At 38.5% G+C, this 19,501-nt stretch overlaps 2 protein-coding genes and 1 long non-coding RNA gene across 3 annotated transcripts; 1 reads left to right on the top strand and 2 right to left on the bottom strand.

Moving 5' to 3' along the window:
• Nucleotides 1–2,053: 2,053 nt before the first annotated feature.
• LOC108907185 lies at nucleotides 2,054–2,936 on the bottom strand. Its single transcript, XR_001964323.2, has 2 exons — nucleotides 2,693–2,936; nucleotides 2,054–2,571 (listed from the first exon to the last, which is right to left on the bottom strand). It is a non-coding gene; the product is annotated as an uncharacterized LOC108907185 (long non-coding RNA).
• A 532-nt stretch (nucleotides 2,937–3,468) lies between these two features.
• LOC108907170 (general transcription factor IIF subunit 1) lies at nucleotides 3,469–9,981 on the top strand. Its single transcript, XM_018710715.1, has 10 exons — nucleotides 3,469–3,601; nucleotides 3,664–3,836; nucleotides 3,952–4,094; nucleotides 4,154–4,247; nucleotides 4,304–4,605; nucleotides 4,657–4,825; nucleotides 5,146–5,339; nucleotides 5,402–5,498; nucleotides 5,554–5,676; nucleotides 9,619–9,981. The coding sequence occupies exons 1-10, from the start codon at nucleotides 3,578–3,580 to the stop codon at nucleotides 9,821–9,823; spliced, it is 1,524 nt and encodes a 507-aa protein (XP_018566231.1). The 5' UTR covers nucleotides 3,469–3,577; the 3' UTR covers nucleotides 9,824–9,981.
• A 4,376-nt stretch (nucleotides 9,982–14,357) lies between these two features.
• On the bottom strand, nucleotides 14,358–15,162 carry LOC108907188. The gene is made up of 2 exons (XM_018710746.2): nucleotides 14,833–15,162; nucleotides 14,358–14,774 (listed from the first exon to the last, which is right to left on the bottom strand). The coding sequence occupies exons 1-2, from the start codon at nucleotides 15,054–15,056 to the stop codon at nucleotides 14,525–14,527; spliced, it is 474 nt and encodes a 157-aa protein (XP_018566262.1). The 5' UTR covers nucleotides 15,057–15,162; the 3' UTR covers nucleotides 14,358–14,524.
• Between the last annotated feature and the right edge of the window lie 4,339 nt (nucleotides 15,163–19,501).

Raw genomic sequence — 19,501 nt, forward strand, 5'->3', positions numbered from 1 at the left:
CCTCCACTATTGAACTTAGGGTGCTGCTCCCCTTGAGTAAAGGAGAGAGCATAGCCCTGGTGGTAATCGATCGCGCTACTGTCTTCGCGATGTGCGTTTTCCGTAAGTCGCCGGTCCATTGTCACGCCTAGGTATCGCGTATGTCGGCCTCAGCTCAGAGACCACCCTGTTTTATAACCAGACTTCGGAACTTGGCCAGTACATGATGTACGATCGAAATTTCCTTTTGTGCTTACATACGCAGATAGTTGCATTAAATTTATTGTGATTATACGAGTATTCAATAAATCCGACACTTTTTCAAAATAATATTGAGTTATATATTTCTCCATAAAAAATTAAATCCAACATTGCCACTTGATCCTAAAGCGACCCACCCAGGCAGGTCCTACCCTATTTTGTGCCCTCAAGGGTACACAACTCCTAAAGTTGCCATACACAACAAAGCTCCTAAAGCTTTCCATACAACCTCTCTAAGATGTCTCATACATACATAAACTTTAGTGACTTAGCCCAACACGCAAAATGACAGTGAAAATCAGACACTAGAATATCACACTCGACAGAGTGCTCAATAAATACAGGTGCACACAACATACAAGGTTCGGTCGAAAACCAGCAAGAAGAGCGCCAGAAGAAAGGGTCCTAGCCGGCGTGGCCCAGCCAGGACAAAAGGAGGTCCCACAAAGCGCCTACACCGGCCGCATTTGCGGTCGGGGTAGACGACGGATGGGGCCCACTGACATATTACGAGACTTACAATACACAAACGCTTCACAGACAATAAGACAAAACGCGGAGAAACGGTTTGACGTAGCCGCTAGACATGACAATCCCCTCCTCAGGCAAGCCGTTAACTACGTACCCGACGTGACCGACAAACACAAAAGACCTAGACACCAACTTTTTGACCCTGGGTGACCACCCCAACGACACCCCCCCCCCCCTTGCCCGCTAACCTTTTCTGTTTCAGAGACAGCCAGGATCAAGAAACGAAGACAACGACAAACACACACACACATACACACTCCCCATACCCTCCTTACCCCTCCCCTCCCGCGCTGGGCTAAGGGCCACCTTAGCAAAGCGCATCCCAGGCTGCATAGCCGCACTACCCTACCCAACCATACCACACATAAACATGACACTACCCCCGGGGTTTACACAGACGAGCCGGCGAAGCAAGAAGAGCGCCAGAAGAAAGGGCCCTAGCCGGCGGGGCCCAGCCAGGACAAAAGGAGGTCCCACAAAGCGCCTACACCGGCTGCATTTGCGGTCGGGGTATACGACGGATGGGGCCCACCTACGAAGGCTGTCCAGGCCTACACGAGATGAGGCAGGATAAAGAGGGATAATCCCAGTCGATCCTAAATCATTGAGGCCAATTTCTAGCCATAGAATAATGGCGGCGGCGGCGACTCCTCCATAGCACTAGATAAGACTCCTCAATCCCAAGCAGCCAATGTGTTTGGCGTGAAGGGGGAGACGCCCGAGCACCCTGGAAACACCCTTGTAGATTCCCCAGCACAGCAGGCAAAAATGAAATATGGTACCATTGTTTCATCTTATCCAATAATGAGGGTATATCCTCAGAGTAATAAGTAAAGGGGAGGCCGCATTCCCTATTTCAGTACACAATGTAAACATGTAACCTCAACCTATTGTATGTTGATAAACAAATGATACATAAGTAAACACAATGGTCCCTGGTACACTGGCGTACAGAGTTTAGGTTTAAAATCTACCATAATATAAGGAAACCATAAAAATTACACTTTTTAATAGAATAAAATCAGAAGTGCTCGATTATTTAAGCTTTCATGTGTAATAAATAAACAATAAATAGGAAAAAGTTAACGGTTTCTTCAAAATCTATAATTAATATTTTAAAAACATTTCCAGAACAAAAAAGTGACTAAAGAAAACTCCTCGATTGAAACTATCATTATACTATAGCTATAGCAATGTCATTGCCTACTATTATTTCTATTATTTCATAGTAGTTCTCGATTACTGGAAGAACATTTATTAAAATAAATAATTTAAATAAAACTACAAGGAGCAAAAATATATTTAATTAAAATCTGCTGGAATATAAACAATGCAAAGAAAACAAAACATATTTGTACTAAAAGTAACGGAAAAATGAATTTACATTGAACAACATTTAATCGTATGGGAAAATAAGCATGTTTTAAATGTACGCAACAAAAATAAGCTGAATTTTGAGCTCACAACATTGACAGCTCGTCTCTTATGGAACAGGGACAACATGTGATTGAAGATGTTTTATAGCAACATCTATAAAATTTTCTTCACTAGCAATTTCTCGAAGAGGGAACCTTTGAGACGGCACAACCATTTCATCAACACTGTGCTAAAACGTATTACCTTCCAAATGTTGTATTAATAGGCACAGCTCCATGTGTGACATCGTTTTCCAGTTACTGTTACCTTAATATCTATAGCACGGAAATGCTTCGACAGACATAATTATCCTTTGAAAGATCATATTCAGATATGGCGAAATTTTCTAGCCACACTGCTCGTATCGCAGGATCTTATGGTATTCTACAAATAAACACAGAGCTAGTGTCAGTATCAAAATACAAACATAATAAATTAACAAATAAAATACTTAGGACACCTTACACCCTTGTAAGAACGCCCATGGAAACAATGTCAAACTTACTTGTGAAAAGAAGTAGCACATATTTGGCTCTTTTCCTGTAATTGTCGGCATATTATACGCCGCTTTGGCATTTTTATTGAAATTAGATAAAAAAACAGTTTAAAAAGACACAAAACACTGAACTCGGCTAATATCTATTTCACAACAATAGACTGTAATAATGGCGTCCCCTTTAGAACCGTTTAATACCAGGCAATGATGCCACTTACGGCGTTTGTATTGCTAGGAATTTCAATAATGTATTTTTTTTCATATTCAAAATCTATAATTATAAAACAAGTTGCAAGAAAATAGTGTCGTAGTCTTATGCATATTACAGTGTAACTAATTTGTAAGTCGAAGTCAAGAATGAGGTAGATCCTTGTACGATAATCAATTAAAATGACCGCTGTACCTAGCTATAAAGATAAAAATGTAACATTGGCATCAATGTCAAGGACATCACAAAGTACCAATGTTTGTAAAAACACATATGTCAACACTTCACTATCGAATGTAAATAAAGGCGTCCCCTTTATTTATTAGTCTGAGGGTATATCACCCTCTGGATCTGCTTGAGTTCCATGCTGGTCCCAAACTAGAAAAAGAATGCTGCTATTTCTGCTCTATGGTATGGTCCTTCTTTGCTCTGTGATTGTAATTTGCTTGCTGATCCTAGGGCCATTCGATTTGGCAAAAATATTAGCTCTTAGTAGCCAGTAGCAACTTAAAGTTACTCTGAACTGATATTAGTTGCTAATAGGTACTATTCTTGCTAAAACGAAAGCCCCCCCTGACAAGCTGACATTGCTGACAAGAAGTGACTGTAAATAAAAGCTGTTTAGTTAATAAATAGAAATAAGTTGTGAAATAATCTAAAGAAAAATAGACGAGTGGTGTATAATTATGGCATCTTCTACGTCGTCTCCGGTACAGTATTAGTTAAGTAGATAGAAAATGAATCACCTCATACATTCATCTTTCCACTTTAGCCAGCGAACGTCCAAGAATTTTCTATTAGAGTACCCAAAAATGTGCAAAAGAGGTATCATGTGATGAGATTCAACGGTACGTTGGATGTCGATTTCTCAAAATGGACGAAAGTCAGCATGGAAAGAGAAAACAATCTTAAGGAGTACAAAGGAACGGAAGAGGATCAACCAAAGTAAGTGTATTTTTATATAAATTTCCAAAACATTTGATAAAAAATATTTTTGTAATGTACCACATTCTCACGACTTGATCCATTCTCCGGTTCTCCAGTGTTATTTAAATTTTAGATTTGGTGCAGGATCGGAATTCGGTAGAGAAGCAAAAGAAGAAGCCAGAAGGAAAAAGCTGGGAATTGTGGCTAGGAAATATCGAGCGGATGATCAACCTTGGATTTTGAAGTCTTTTGGTAGCACCGTAAAAAAATTCAAAGGTACAGTTACAAAACTGCAATAATTATTTTGTGATGTCATTCCCATTTTTATATTTTAGGTATACGAGAAGGAGGCGTTTCTAACAATACAGCATATTACGTCTTCACGCATGCTGAAGATGGAGCTATCGAGGCTTTTCCACTTCATGAATGGCAAATGATTATACTTTATACTTATTATTTTTTCATTTAACTCGGATTATTTTTAGGTATAAGTTTCAACCTATCCAGAGATACAAAGCGTTGTCTGCGGAAGAGGCCGAAATGGAATTCAATAAGCGTAACAAACATTTGAATTATTTCTCACTTATGCTGAGGAAACGCCTAAAAGGCGAAGATGAAACAGAATTGGAAGAAGGCGAGGAAAAAGGTAAAAAATCTACCTCCAAGAAGGAAAAGGACCTAAAAATATCCGACATGGATGAATGGATGGACACTTCCGATGAAGAGTCGTCAGAGAACGAAGAAAAGGAAGCAGAGGAAGAGTCCGAAAAGAAGAAGCCAAAGAAAAGTAATAGTGTCTTGCATATTTGTCACAATTAGAATATATTTGATTTTATAGATGATACTAAAAAGGATGGTAAAAAGAAACGTGACACTGATGTAGAAGCCTTCGAGGACTCTGATGATGGGGATGGAGAGGGACGAGAACTGGATTATATCAGCGATAGTAGCGAAAGTGAACCAGAAAATATAAACTTGGACGGTGTAGCTGAAGAAAAAGCATTGAGGTATGTATATGTATACTAAAATTGATTATACGTGTTGAGCTTTAAATGGGGGTCCTATTTATATGGAAACCACTTTTGACCTTTCGAAACACATCATGTTTTCTCAAATGTCGTGAAGACTTAATTTGTTTTTAACTTTTGCGTGTTATAATTTAATATTTCTAATATTTTTGACCATTATGTGAACAGATGAGTATTTTGGGAAATTCCCCTAAAAATTGGGATTAGTCCTAAAAAAAGCTGTCCCCACTTACGGTAACACCCTGTATGTATAGAAATAGTGTTATGTATGTATAATTATTAAATATATATTTTTTTAGAAAACTGTTGAATTCTGATGAGGAGTCCGATGAAGATTCCGAGAAATCCGAAAAAGAACAGAGTAACGAGGATGAAGAAAACAAAGAAAAGGATGGAGAAAAGAAGGAAGAAGGTGACGACAAAGATAAGAAGAAGAAGAGCAAGAAAAAATCAAAAAAGGATGTCAAAAAAGAAGTCAAAAAGGAAAAAAATGGTGAGATATATCTCGCTAGATTACAGTTCTAATTTTTATTGAATCGATAAATTTCGTTTCAGACGACGATGATGACTTTAGTTCCGACAGTAGCACCGACGACGAGAAGAAGAAGAAACCGGATAAGAAAAGTAAGAAAGATGAAAAGGAACCTAGCAGGTAAATTTCAAAATATTAATACCCGTGACGTTGACTTAAATATTTTTTGAATTAGCACTAATAGCTCTCGTTCGACGACACCTACGGATAGCAAGAGGAAGCTTATAAACGACGCACTGGCAGGACCTAGCCCTAAGAAGGCAAAATTGGACCTCCCCAATTACATTCCTGGATCAAAGTGAGTTCCATCACGTATAATAATCTGATAAAATAATTTTGTATGTTCTCTACATGAAACTTGTAATGTGCCTTTCATGGTGTTCGGATATGTTCAGGCTGCACGCGCACTTGGTATGGTCTATCATTACAAACGCCCTTTTCTCAATTTGTCAGTTTCCATTTTAGGCGTTTCTTTCCTGTCATATGCGTGCACGTGGGAAAAATGTAGATGAACGATTTTATTGTGTAGAAATATTATTTCAACTCGATGTTCCAATCAATAGGTAGAGGAGATTACAAAAAAATATGGTGATATAGGAAAAGAGATTCTAAGATAGTGATTTTTTCCTGTGGCGCATAAACGGCGAAGTTAACCTAAAAAATTCATAAAAGCCAAAAAAAATGGTTTTTTGCTAAAAAAAAAGCTTGAACTCCAATTGAAAAACTTACATGAGAAAGTTGTAACTATTAAAAAAACCTATCGATTCGATTTTTAAATATATCGATTGCTATATTACTTTTCGGTATATATCGAAAAAAACGTCACAAATCGACTTTTTTTGTTTTTGCTATATCTCATGTAAATTAAAGTTTTGAAACTTGTTACTTGCCTTTTTTTAAATTAAAATATAATCAAAATTTTTCGAGATATCGATTTTTCGATAAAAGGTAATCTCGAAAATCAGCTCTTGTTGCTCGACGAATAGTCGTAGAGAAACGAATCAGGGCTCATTTTTCCTTAAGAGTAGTACTGATGATTTTGAAAAAAGTAAAAATTTTTTGGTCGCGGTTTTCTTGAATATCTTTTTCGATTTTCACTTCTCGATAATGTCTATTACAGGAATCGATTGCCGGCATTTTTACACAATTATTAAAAAAAAGCGTTGCTCTGGAGCCAAGATAATTTTTTTTTTTCAAAAAATTCCACAGACCACTATTTAAGTACTATAAACCAGGAGAAGAAATTTAACTGGACTCTCTGAACCTGTAATAGGGGAGAGGGGCATTACACTTTCCAGGGAAGTAAAATATCTAGGAGTGATACTGGAAAATAAGCTTACCTGGAATGCGCACTTGGAAAAAGTGGTGAGTAAGGCGAAGCAGACATTGTGTGTATGCCGTCGCCTTATTGGGAAAACCTGGGAACTGAAACCAAAGATGTCACACTGGTTGTATACGTCGATAGTAAGACCCAGGATTCTTTACGGCGCTGTGGTATGGTGGCAGAAAACACAACAGACCACAGCGAGGGAAAAACTGAATAGAATTCAGAGATTGGCCTGTTTAGGTATAACGGGGGCGATGGCATCGACCCCGACAGCTGCACTAGAAGTCATGCTAAATCTGCCACCGCTGCATATAGTGGTGGAAAGAGAAGCGCGGCTAGCAGCATATCGACTCAGGAATAACAATGACTGGAGGGGTGGTTCCCACTCCAGGATCATAGACACATCTATGTCGGAACCAACTCTTGGGATGGTATCCGACAAGATGGTTCCAAGGTTTCACTTCCACAAGCCATTTGAGACTCGAATAGAGGATCAAAGCAAGTGGGAGGAAAGGTTTAATACCCTGGAAAGGTGGAGCCTAGTATGGTTTACAGATGGCTCCAAAATGACCAGAGGGACGGGTGCAGGAATATATGGACTCAGACCCAGATGGAGTGCAAGCTACAGTCTGGGGGAGTTCCCTACTGTATTCCAAGCAGAAATCTTCGCGATAATGGCGTGTCTGGCAGAGAATGTACGTAGAGGTTATAGACGTAAACTCATGTATATATTCTCTGATAGTCAAGCTGCAATTAAAGCTTTAGCCGCACACAAGGTAAGTTCAAAACTGGTGTGGGACTGTTTACAAATGCTGACTGAACTGGCCACCAACAATACAGTCAGACTGTGTTGGGTGCCAGGGCACAAAGGCATTTGTGGAAATGAGAAAGCGGATGAACTTGCTAGGAAGGGACCCGAGACAGTGTTCATTGGCCCGGAGCCCTTCTGTGGCACATCTCCCAGTGTGGTCAGGCGGGCTCTGGGCAAATGGACAGAGACAGAACATAGGAAATACTGGACTTCAAGGCCAGGACATAGCCATTCTAAGGAGCTTATGGAGTATCCTTCGAAGGGAAGAGCGAATGAGCTACTGAGCTTGAATAGAATCCGGCTCAGGAGAGTGACAGGACTCATAACGGGACACTGTCACTTTAGGAAACATCTACATAAACTAAAGCTTGTAGACAGTCCGATCTGCCGAGGATGTGAATCGGCGGATGAAACTTCTCTGCATATCCTGGGCGAGTGCCCGGGATTTGCACGTAGCAGAATGGCACTCCTTGGGAGACCCTATTTGGAACCCAAAGAACTGAGAGAAGTGTCAGCAAGGAAGCTTTTGGACTTTGTAAAAAGGACAAATCTACTTGCTGAATAGGACTAATTAGGCCGCAGTGCTATGGGACTTTTAAAGGACCAACCACTAGATGAAGATGAAGATGAAGTACTATAACGTCCATTCTTACAGAGATTGAAGTGGCAGACTTATATTTTCAATAAAAAAATACTGTGGTTCATTTAGCCACTTTTGCATTTTTAATTGTGCGTCAAACTGAAGCATTCGAGCGCTGCGCGAGCTAACTGTAGCGGACGGCGGAGTGGGGGTAATGCTACCCGGCTGCTCCAAAAACTGAATTCGCTCGTTCAAAAGCACTCTTATTTTCAAAATCTTCATTATCTCGACTTCTGGACCACGTACAAAAATTTTTTAGTACTTAATTTGGGGTAGCTCGTCTAGATAAAACAAAATTATATACATAATATAAATATTAGAAAATGCCAGCAATCGATTCCTGTAATAGACATTATCGAGAAATGAAAATCGAAAAAGATATTCAAGAAAAACGTGATCAAAAAATTTCTACTTTTTTCAAAATCATCTTTGGACACTTGAAATGAATAAAATCATTATCACTATTTTTTACCATGAAAGTACAACTTTTAAGGAAAAAAATGAGTCCTGATCAGTTTTTCTATGACTATTCGGAGAGCAAGAAGAGCCGATTTTTTTCGAAAAATCGATATAAAATGGGACTTTTTTGGCTTGCCGAGCGCTACATTTACAGCAAGTAACAAGTTTCAAAACCTTAATTTGCAAGAAATACATCAAAAACAAAAAAAGTCAATCTTTGACAGTTTTTTTCGATATATCTCAAAAAGTAATATAGCAATTGATATATTTAAAAATTGAATCAATAGGTTTTTTTAATAGCTACAACTTTCTCATGTAACTTTTTTCGATTGGAGTTCGTTTTTTTTTATTAGCAAAAAACCGTTTTTTTGACTTTTATGAATTTTTTAGGTTAACTTCGCCGTTTATGTGCCACAGGAAAAATACACTATCTTTCTTAGAATTTTTTTTCCTATATCACCATATTTTTTGTTTCCAGGAGGTATTTTTTGTATATTTAACATAAGGCCATGACAGATTGATTGCATTACAATAGACAAAGATTGTAGTTAAACACAGAAATACTAGTAAACACTACTAAATTGTACAAACGGGCGTAAAAACATGGAAAATTACGGCTCTGGATTGACATTTAATCTAGGGACCTAGTTGGTGATTTTTTCCTGATTATTTCTGAATTACCAACTTAAGAAAATCAAATTTACTGAACGCCAGAACAAATTTGGTCACGAGGGACCTGGGCATTTATGAAGACACATTATCAATAATTTTTACGAATGGAGATGGCGTATGTGTATATCCTTTTCTTGGATTATACGCCCCTACGTGATAAGAAGGATGATATTAGCAAAAAAGTTTTTTGAATGTTATCAAAAACCTAGAGTTTTTGTTTTATGAACAGAATTTATCTTTAATTTTAAACATATTAGTTACACTGTAAAATAATATCATTGTCCGTCGTGTTAAATAAGGTCAGAAATATGCATTCAATCTTTTTCTTTAGCGAATCTGGAATTACGGAAGACGCCGTGCGAAAGTATCTCATGAGGAAGCCGATGACGACCACAGAGTTGTTGCAAAAATTCAAATCCAAGAAGACAGGGCTGTCTTGCGAGCAGCTCGTCAATATCATGACTCAAATTTTGAAGAAAATCAACCCCGTCAAACAGACACTGAAGGGGAAGATGTATTTATCCATAAAGTCGTAAATTATAGTAGTATATAGATATTATGGTATCTGGTCAATAGATTGAAATAATTAATATTTTTTTTAAGAAATAATCAGTTTATATATGTATTATGTGCACTTTAATCTTAAATCCTAAAATTAGAGATGAGTCTCGAAATAAAAATTGATTTACTCCTGTTTTGGAATTTATTTGTGTACTGTACCTATTAACCTTCCCAGGGAGGTAAAATACAACAGAAGACTGAAAGAACCGATGAACCCTAAGATTAGTGAAGATTTTTCAGGTAAGTATCACTTCGATTTTTAATTCGATATTTAATATATTGGTGACATTTGCATAGCTTGTTTTCATATGGAACAAATAATTTGAATTTTTTTCAATTTAAAGAAAAAACCAAAAGAAAATGAATTGAGTATAGCAATATATTTTAAAAACTGAATATCCGGCTCGAAGGACCAAAAAAAATGTATCCAATTCTTATAATTAATATTTCCAAAGGTTTAAATCTTGGAAAAAAAAGAAACAAAATGAGTGTGAGACAAACTACCAGGTTTTCGTAGTTTAATGGTCTCAGCCAGTTTGTTCATAGCTTAAGTATTAGAAAAGGATTATCACTATGAAAATTGTTGGTTTACAAATCATTTAAGCGGTTTTTATAATTATACAGGGTATTAATTAAGTGTGTACAATAGATTCATCAGTCGATTATTTGAGTGATTTTAAGACAAAAAGTTCATATGAAGATTGGTCCGCAAATGCTTCGTTTTCAAGATGCAGGGTGTTAAACTTTTGTAAAAAAATTTCTATTTCGTAAATATCTTAAATACCCTTTATCCAATTTTGTTGTAATTTGGCGGTGTTATTGCATATACTTTGGGGGTTACAGCTACATCAAAGTTCATATAATTTTTCCTGAATTCATCAATATGACTTACAAAAACAGCTGTTAACAACTTTATGAAACAATTAACAAACTTAGCACAATTTAAACACGTGAAATTGGCCAAAATATCGATATTTTTAAGCAATGCATTTCCTGCAAATGTTGGGCTTCCATAAGTACATTGGCTCTGAACGTTGCATTTATTCAACTGATTGATTGAAAATTGAATGTAATTCTATACAATTGAATTATTAATTTTGCTATAAATTATGTTTGTACCATTATAATAAATCTACTTTTTGTTTTGTGTATATAAAAGAATAAAACATTTAATATATATACTGGCTTAATAGTTTTCGCTTTGTTAAAATAACTTACAACTCTCTTTTTGATTTTTGAAGTAAAATTTTTAGTTACCTACATGAAAAATATCAAATTTCTTATTTTGCCATCGGAAAAAAAAGCGCTACACCAAATATTTTGGTTCAGGGCTTAAAATTATGTTCAAGTTTTGTAGAAACAGGATATCTTAGTATTTTGGAGCGACTCGAAAATTTCATTTAAATTCGCTCAGAAGCACTGTGTATGACCATAAAAAAATTTTTCAATTGCCCGTTTTCCCGCTAGCACTCGCTGAAGGTGGTTAAATTTAAAATTTTCGTACAAAATAAAGATAGATGCGTATTTGTCTTTTTGGGACGCTGAAACCGAAAATGACTACAAAAAATGAATTTAACCCCTCTCTTATCCGCTAGCACCCCTTTACCGCCCCCTGAAGGGGATTGAATTTGAAACTTCTATACAAAATGAAGATGTGTTTATTTTTTTTTTTTTTTGGGACGCTAAAACCAAATTATGATTTCTGTCCTAATCATAACCGTGTTTATTTTACCTTTTGATATTTTGAACTTGACACCTTATTCTAGACAAGACATTTTAATTTTTTTTCCGTTTGCATTTTGTTTTCTCTTTGATTTTAATGTTTTTACTCTTCACCGACCAGTCTTATTTACGTTTAAAAGATGAATCTAATTCTATGCCTCTGGAATGGAATCGATTCCCTATCTACTTTTGCGACTAAGACACCTCTACATGGTGATGGCGCATAACAGTTTAACTGGCTTAGAAAATCGTTTGAAAGCAAGAGAGTTCGGTATCATAGAAAGAGGTAAATGCCGAATCGTGAGAGGCAAGGGGACTTGCGTTAATCAAGCATCCTGAATCGTGAGAGGCAAGGGGAATCACGTTAATCAAGCACCCCGAATTGTGAGAGGCAAGGGGACTCACGTTAATCAAGCACCCCAAAGGGAACAGAAATCTACCACCTCCACGACGTTGTTCCTGGGTTGCGCTAAGAGTTGAACCAAATCGTAAATACATCTGAGAACTGATATCTCTGATCAGTGAAGTATTGACGTTCACAACATAGGGGCTGGAGGTACGTTTAAACTTGTCTAATTAACAGGTAACTGACTTTGGAACGTTGGAATTTTGAGTGTCGAGTCCATGAAACTTTGGTTCTCCTCTGTTTTCCGAAAACGTTAGCGCAATTTACCGAGAGCCAACTTTCATATGGATTCTGCTGGTTCTTTTAAATGATTGCAAAGGAGTGGAATGGGGTGATCGAGTAAGTGGGTATCATTTTTTTGTAGTCATTTTCGGTTTCAGCGTCCCAAAAAACATAGAATTACGCATACATCTTAATTTTGTACGAAAATTTAATTTAACCCCCCTTCAGTGGGTGCTTGTGGGAAAACAGGCAATTGGAATCATTTTTTATGGTCATATTCGGTTTCAGCGATCCCAAAAACCCAAGAATGGTTTATGACATTTTTTTTTGTGTGCCTGTATAATATTTACTTAAATTTAAAATAAGAACATTTATGACACAAATATGCATATATTTAAAGCAAAAATTCTTCAAATTCTTTATTACTAAACAACTAAAAGAAACAAAATATCAATTCTCTATAACAAAAAAGAAAACATAAAACGAGTTCTAATTAAATTTTATAAAAATAAACTAAAAAACTGAGCTCAGAAAGGAAAAAAGGAATATATTCAATTGACACTGAGCCACTTGCTCTTATGTTTTTGAATATCCTGATTCTAAAAGCAAAGCTCTTTGTTATCCTGAACTGATTCAAAATATGTATATTCTAAAAGCGTAGATGTTTATTTTATTTGATTTATTAAAATAATTTCTATTCCATATTGGCAATAAAGAACTCGTTACGTCCTAAACTCAACCACTTTTTTCATTTTCTTGTGGAGAATCTGCGGAATGGGACCCTTGACATGTCGAGCCACTCACGATTCCGAGTTAAAGAAACTAGACAGTCCGACTATACATATATTGGGATCTTGGAAAATATAATAAAAACGTTTAAATGAGGAAAGCTTGAGACATTCTATCAACTTAATGGCTCTCACAGACTGACTCTATTTGAGTTTTCAAGTTACTTTTAGAAAAAAAAATTAAATTTCTCATGAATTTTTTCAAAAAATATGCTAGACAGGTTTTCAAAGTTACAAGTCTAAGAAGCCATTATCATTTTCATTTCAATTTTATATTATTGAGAGTGCCGCTGAATCATTGAAGCTTCCATGATATAATAATAATAATATTAATAATAATAATAATAACTTTATTTTTCCTACAGGTTACAACCAATTACAGGAAAAGCTAAACAAATTATAAATATATGGTACTACTTTGTAAAATGTAATCAACATCTACGAAACAGCTATAAATTTACATTAAATTTTTCATCGTACACACGAATTATTTGGACTAAACTATCAAAATGAAGGTCACACAAAGATGATATAGAATTAAAAATAGTGCATGCATTAAAAATATGTGATTTTCTCATTACATTAGTATTTGCAAAATCACCATAAAAGGTAACATTATGCCGAGTTTCTATCCTTGGAACAAATAAATTTAATTTTTCCAATAGAGCAGGGCAGTCGATTCTATAGTTTATTAAATTATAAACAAAAGCAATTGCTGAACAATTTCTTCTAAGCAATAATGACTGCAATTGGAAAGCTTGATATCTCATAAGTATACAAAAAGACCCAGCACAATCCTTTTGGAAAATGGCTTTTGGCAAATTTTTTTGAAACTTTGTTGTGATAATTCTGATCGCTGGATCAAAAGTCTCAATGGGCACAAAGTCTGACTCCTATTTTGGTCCTACATCCCCTGAAAGTTGAATTTTTTGCCCTTACGCTGCATGGTAAGAACACAGCAATGATTATATTTGTAAAATTTTATTATATTCATAGTAAAAGGACCTTGCCCGATCGATTAGAGATGTTTTCAACTTCTGATTCTGAGCAGAAGTTCTGACATTTCAATAAGAAACAAAGAAATTTTATTTTGAAATAAACTTCTTAGTAAATATCATTTTATTTAATTTAAAGTATATTAAACATTTTTAAAGAATAAAGTGCAATCTTTGGGATATACAGGGTGTTAATGATAAGTTTTGCCAAACTTTAATGGCATATTCTACCGATGAAAATAATCAAGTTGCCTTATAAAAATTTTTGATAGGACGTTTCCCTACGGAGATACAGGGTGTTAAAAGTTTCACCCTGCTAAAAAAATGTCATCCCCCAAATTTTATTACTAAATATTTTTTGCCAGTGAAGTTACAGGAAGAATCATATAAATATTTGAAACTTTTAACACCCTGTATCTCCAGAGGGCAGCGTCCTATCAAAAATTTTTGTAGGGCAATAGTTGATTAATTTCATCGTCAGAATATGTCATTAAAGTTAAAGTGACAAAAGTTATTAACACCATGTAGTAATTTAAATTCAACTCAAACTGTATCCTCAATAAAATGTTCATCTTTAATTTGTCTGTCAAGTTTTTTCTGTATAAATAAATTCTTTTTCTCTAGTTCACTTTCTGATTTATTCTGAATTTTATGTGTAATAATCGTAACCCAGTCACTGAAGTCTTGCACTCTTCTCACATATTCCTCACAATCAAAGGAAGCAAGTAAGTCCAGCTGTTGAGAAGATAGAATATGCTCATTGACGGTCATATTTTGCAATTTCTTCTTCTCACTGAAACAAAATTTATTATGTATCTATATTGTGAATTAATTAAATTTCGTTAGCTTACGATTTGAACTTATTTATCTCTTCTAAAGTTCCTCTTACATGCATTTTCCACTTTTCAATTTCAGTCATCACATTTTCAACGTATTGTATAGGGTAATGAAGCTCGGTCTTCTTTTCTGGAAAACTTAATTTACTTTCGTGTTCATTTTTCGGCTTCTTGCTTTCTTTCTCGTGGTCGTCAAATATCGACCTCCTACGTACTCTAAGTAAATTATCTCGGGACATACTTTTTATATAAACCTTTTTAATCGTAAATACTTGTAATTAATTAGTTAATGTCTAAACTAAACGTCTATTTTATTTAGTTTTGTTTATTTTGTTTACATTTGTAGGTTACGTCGTTTTTAAATACAAGCCAGAAAACCGTTAAGAGTTAAGTTTTGAGTTTTGTTCCGTGGTCCGTGGTAGTCTTTATAACTTTGTGGATATTAGAGATGAGAAATCTTGCTCATTTTGCGAGACAGCCAGGATCAAGAAACGAAGACAACGACACACACACATACACACCCCCCATACCCTCCCCTCCCGCGCTAGCCTAAGGGCCACCTTAGCAAAGCGCATCCCAGGCTGCATAGCCGCACTACCCTACCCAACCATACCACACATAAACATGACACTACCCCCGGGGTTTACACAGACGAGCCGGCGAAGCAAGAAGAGCGCCAGAAGAAAGGGCCCTAGCCGGCGGGGCCCAGCCAGGACAAAAGGAGGTCCCACAAAGCGCCTACACCGGCCGCATTTGCGGTCGGGGTAGACGACGGATGGGGCCCACCTACGAAGGCTGTCCAGGCCTACACGAGATGAGGCAGGATAAAGAGGGATAATCCCCCTCGATCCCAAATCATTGAGGCCAATTTCTAGCCATAGAATAATGGCGCGCTCATTTTGCTGGCCCAGTTCACCGATGCCAAATCTTCGTAAGATCAATTGAGCGGATCATTTACTAATAAATCGATAAGGTTAATAATAGCTTCGTTTCTGCAGCAGTTGAGGACCGATTTGAAACTATCAGAGATGTATGACCAATTGGATCGTGACCTAAAACCCGCTGAAAGTATGTGACAACTTAAGTGGCCGAGTATATCTGATAGTTTGAAGACAGTTTGATAGAGCTGCAGAAACAAACCTAATAAAATAATAGTAATGAGTTATCCCCACTGATTATTGACCATGAAATACCTAGTAAGACGCCACTTCAGAGCAGTGCCTGTTCTTTAGAAACAGTCTTTACTCGGAATACCCCCTGACCGTTAACCTTTTCCGTTTCAGAAACCGCCAGGATCAGGAAACGAAGACAACGACACACACACATACACACATACACACCCCTCATACCCTCCTTACCCGTTCACTCCCGCGCTAGCCTAAGGGCCACCTTAGCAAAGCGCATCCCAGGCTGCATAGTCGCACTACCCTACCCAACCATACCACACACAAACAGGATACCACCCCCGGGGTTTACACAGACGGGCCGGCGAAGCAAGAAGAGCGCCAGAAGAAAGGGCCCTAGCCGGCGGGACCCAGCCAGGACAAAATGAGGTCCCACAAAGCGCCTACACCGGCCGTATTTGCGATCGGGGTAGACGACGGATGGGGCCCACCTACGAAGGTTGTCCGGGCCTACACGAGATGAAGCAGGATAAAGAGGGATAATCCCCCTCGATCCCAAATCATTGAGGCCAATTTCTAGCCGTGGAATAATGGCGCTGTTCAAGGAACAGAAACAAGGAAAATAATTTAAGAACTACCTACTTTTTAATAAATTTATTATGACCATTATTCATTATTGGCTATTAGTCCATTGAAAAGTTACATTTGGGGTTGCAAAAGTCAGAGCACGCAATTTTATTTTTTGGTTGTCAAGAAGGGATTAGTGAAAAGTCCATCCATGTTTGTGGGGTCGCAACCCTTGTGCATCGGCCGCCATCTAAAAAGGGCTGCGAATGGTTTTTACTACTACTTACTATATCGGGCAAACTATTTGTCGCACAGAAAATTTGTAAATATATTTTTTGTTGAAAATTAAATTCTCTACAAATTTGTTTCTGTAACTTTTAGTCGTAGAATAAAAAATAACAAAGTTATTAACGATAATAGATAAAAATTTGGGAACGAATTTTCTTTTGGTCGTTATAACTTTTTTTCTGGTCATTTTACAAAAAAAATTACATGTGAGCATTTTGATAGAGGGGTTTCAAGGAATAATTTCCATTACAAACTTTTTCAAATTTTATTTATATATTAGGGTTTTACAGCGACGCGAAACTTACACTATTCTCCATTCTCTCTGTTCATATTAATGTATACTTACTAATAAGTATACATTAATATGAATGATTAGGCATAGGAGGTGTCCTTCAAAGTTTTCTTCCAGTTGTGCTACCACGTGCGTGCGTGACGTATTTAATTATGAAAAGTATTTTGAGTTTTGTGGACACTATTTTGAATTTTGTGGACAAGAGGTGGGTTTCAGTGTCGACCAAGCAGAATCAGATGCAGATACCCTCATCGTTCGCTCCGCTCTTGCTGCATCCCAATCGTTCGACTCAGTCATTCACCCGCCTCCCCCGACACAGACATGACTTAAACGTACTTAACAGACGGGTGAAGGCGGCTCTGGATGAACTGGCCCAGGATAACTGGGCTAGGCACCTGGAGTCGCTGGATCCACAAGACAACAGCCTCTGGAAAACGCAGAGGGCCCTGCGACAGACCGCTCGCCGTAAAATTCCTCCAATCCACGGTAGTGTGGGGGTGGTTTACACGAACCAGGAAAAGGCTGAGGCTTTCGCCGATAGCCTGGAACTGCAGTGTAGACTGCCTCAGCTGCCCGACGAAGACGAGGAATTCGAGATAGTGGCTGAGCGCGCGGCCCGACGCGTCGACAGAGAGCCAGACAATGACATAATCCCCCCCGCAACACCTGACGAACTAAGACTGACAATACGCAGACTTAAAAACAGAAAAGCCCCCGGACCCGACAATATACATAACACGACACTTAAACGACTACCACACAAGGGCCTCATGGCCCTACTAAACATAACAAACGCGACACTCAGACTAAGACACTTCCCTACCCGCTGGAAAACAGCAAACATAATCCTTATCCCAAAACCCAACAAAGATCACACCATCCCATCCAACTACCGGCCCATTAGCCTGCTCCCGGCTATGAGCAAAGTGGTAGAAAAAATTATCCTAACCCGTCTAAGAACCCACTCCCAAGAACTGCAAGTCATTCCAGACGAGCAGTTCGCCTTCCGACCCAATCACTCCACTGAACTCCAAATCCTTCGCCTTACCGAGCACATCACGGCGGCCTTCAACAGGGGACAGTACACTGGTGCTGTCTTCCTGGACGTCGCAAAGGCCTTCGATACGGTTTGGCATGAAGGCCTACTGATGAAAATGCTCACCAACCAATATCCCATATCCTTTACCAAACTCATAAAATCCTACCTACACCACCGAAAATTCCGCATCCAAATCCAAGATTCCCTTTCCACCACCCGTCCCATGGAGGCCGGTGTCCCCCAGGGCACCGTCCTGTCCCCACACCTATACACCATTTACAACTCCGACATCCCACATCCCCCCAACACCAACATATACTTATACGCCGACGACCTGACAATCACATCCCAATCCGTAGATCCTAGATATTCCGTCTCCCTCCTCCAAAACTCCTTAGACCAACTTGAAACCTGGTGCAACAGGTGGAAAGTCAAAATTAATCCCAACAAAAGTTCGGCTATCCTTTTTACCAAACGAAAAATCCCACAAAACCTCGACAGACTGACACTATCCCAGGAACCTATCTCCTGGAATCGACAAACACGATACCTGGGCGTGACGATGGACCAGCGTCTCACGTGGAAACCGCACATCGTGGAGACGGTGGCGCGAGCGAAGACCACCAGGGCTAGGCTCTATCCCTTACTCAAAGGTGGAAACACCCTCAGTTTAAGGAATAAGCGAACGCTTATCAAGGTGGTACTTCAACCGCAGCTAACCTACGCCTCCACGGCGTGGGGTCACGCGGCAAAAAGCCACTTAAAGTCATTACAGGCTGTGGAAAACATAGCCCTCCGCACGGCCACCGACGCGCCCTGGTACGTAAGAAACACTGACATATTACGAGACTTACAATACACAAACGCTACACAGACAATAAGACAAAACGCGGAGAAACGATTTGACGTAGCCGCTAGACATGACAATCCCCTCCTCAGGCAAGCCGTTGACTACGTACCCGACGTGACCGACAAACACAAAAGACCTAGACACCAACTTTTTGACCCTGGGTGACCACCCCAATGACCCCCCCCCCTGCCCGCTAACCTTTTCTGTTTCAGAGACAGCCAGGATCAAGAAACGAAGACAACGACACACACACACACACATACACACCCCCCATACCCTCCTTACCCCTCCCCACCCGCGCTAGCCTAAGGGCCACCTTAGCAAAGCGCATCCCAGGCTGCATAGCCGCACTACCCTACCCAACCGTACCACACATAAACATGACACTACCCCCGGGGTTTACACAGACGAGCCGGCGAAGCAAGAAGAGCGCCAGAAGAAAGGGCCCTAGCCGGCGGGGCCCAGCCAGGACAAAAGGAGGTCCCACAAAGCGCCTACACCGGCCGCATTTGCGGTCGGGGTAG

Source organism: Anoplophora glabripennis, unplaced genomic scaffold (assembly GCF_000390285.2).
Source record: "Anoplophora glabripennis isolate ALB-LARVAE unplaced genomic scaffold, Agla_2.0 scaffold87, whole genome shotgun sequence".
Lineage (NCBI taxonomy): Eukaryota > Metazoa > Arthropoda > Insecta > Coleoptera > Cerambycidae > Anoplophora > Anoplophora glabripennis.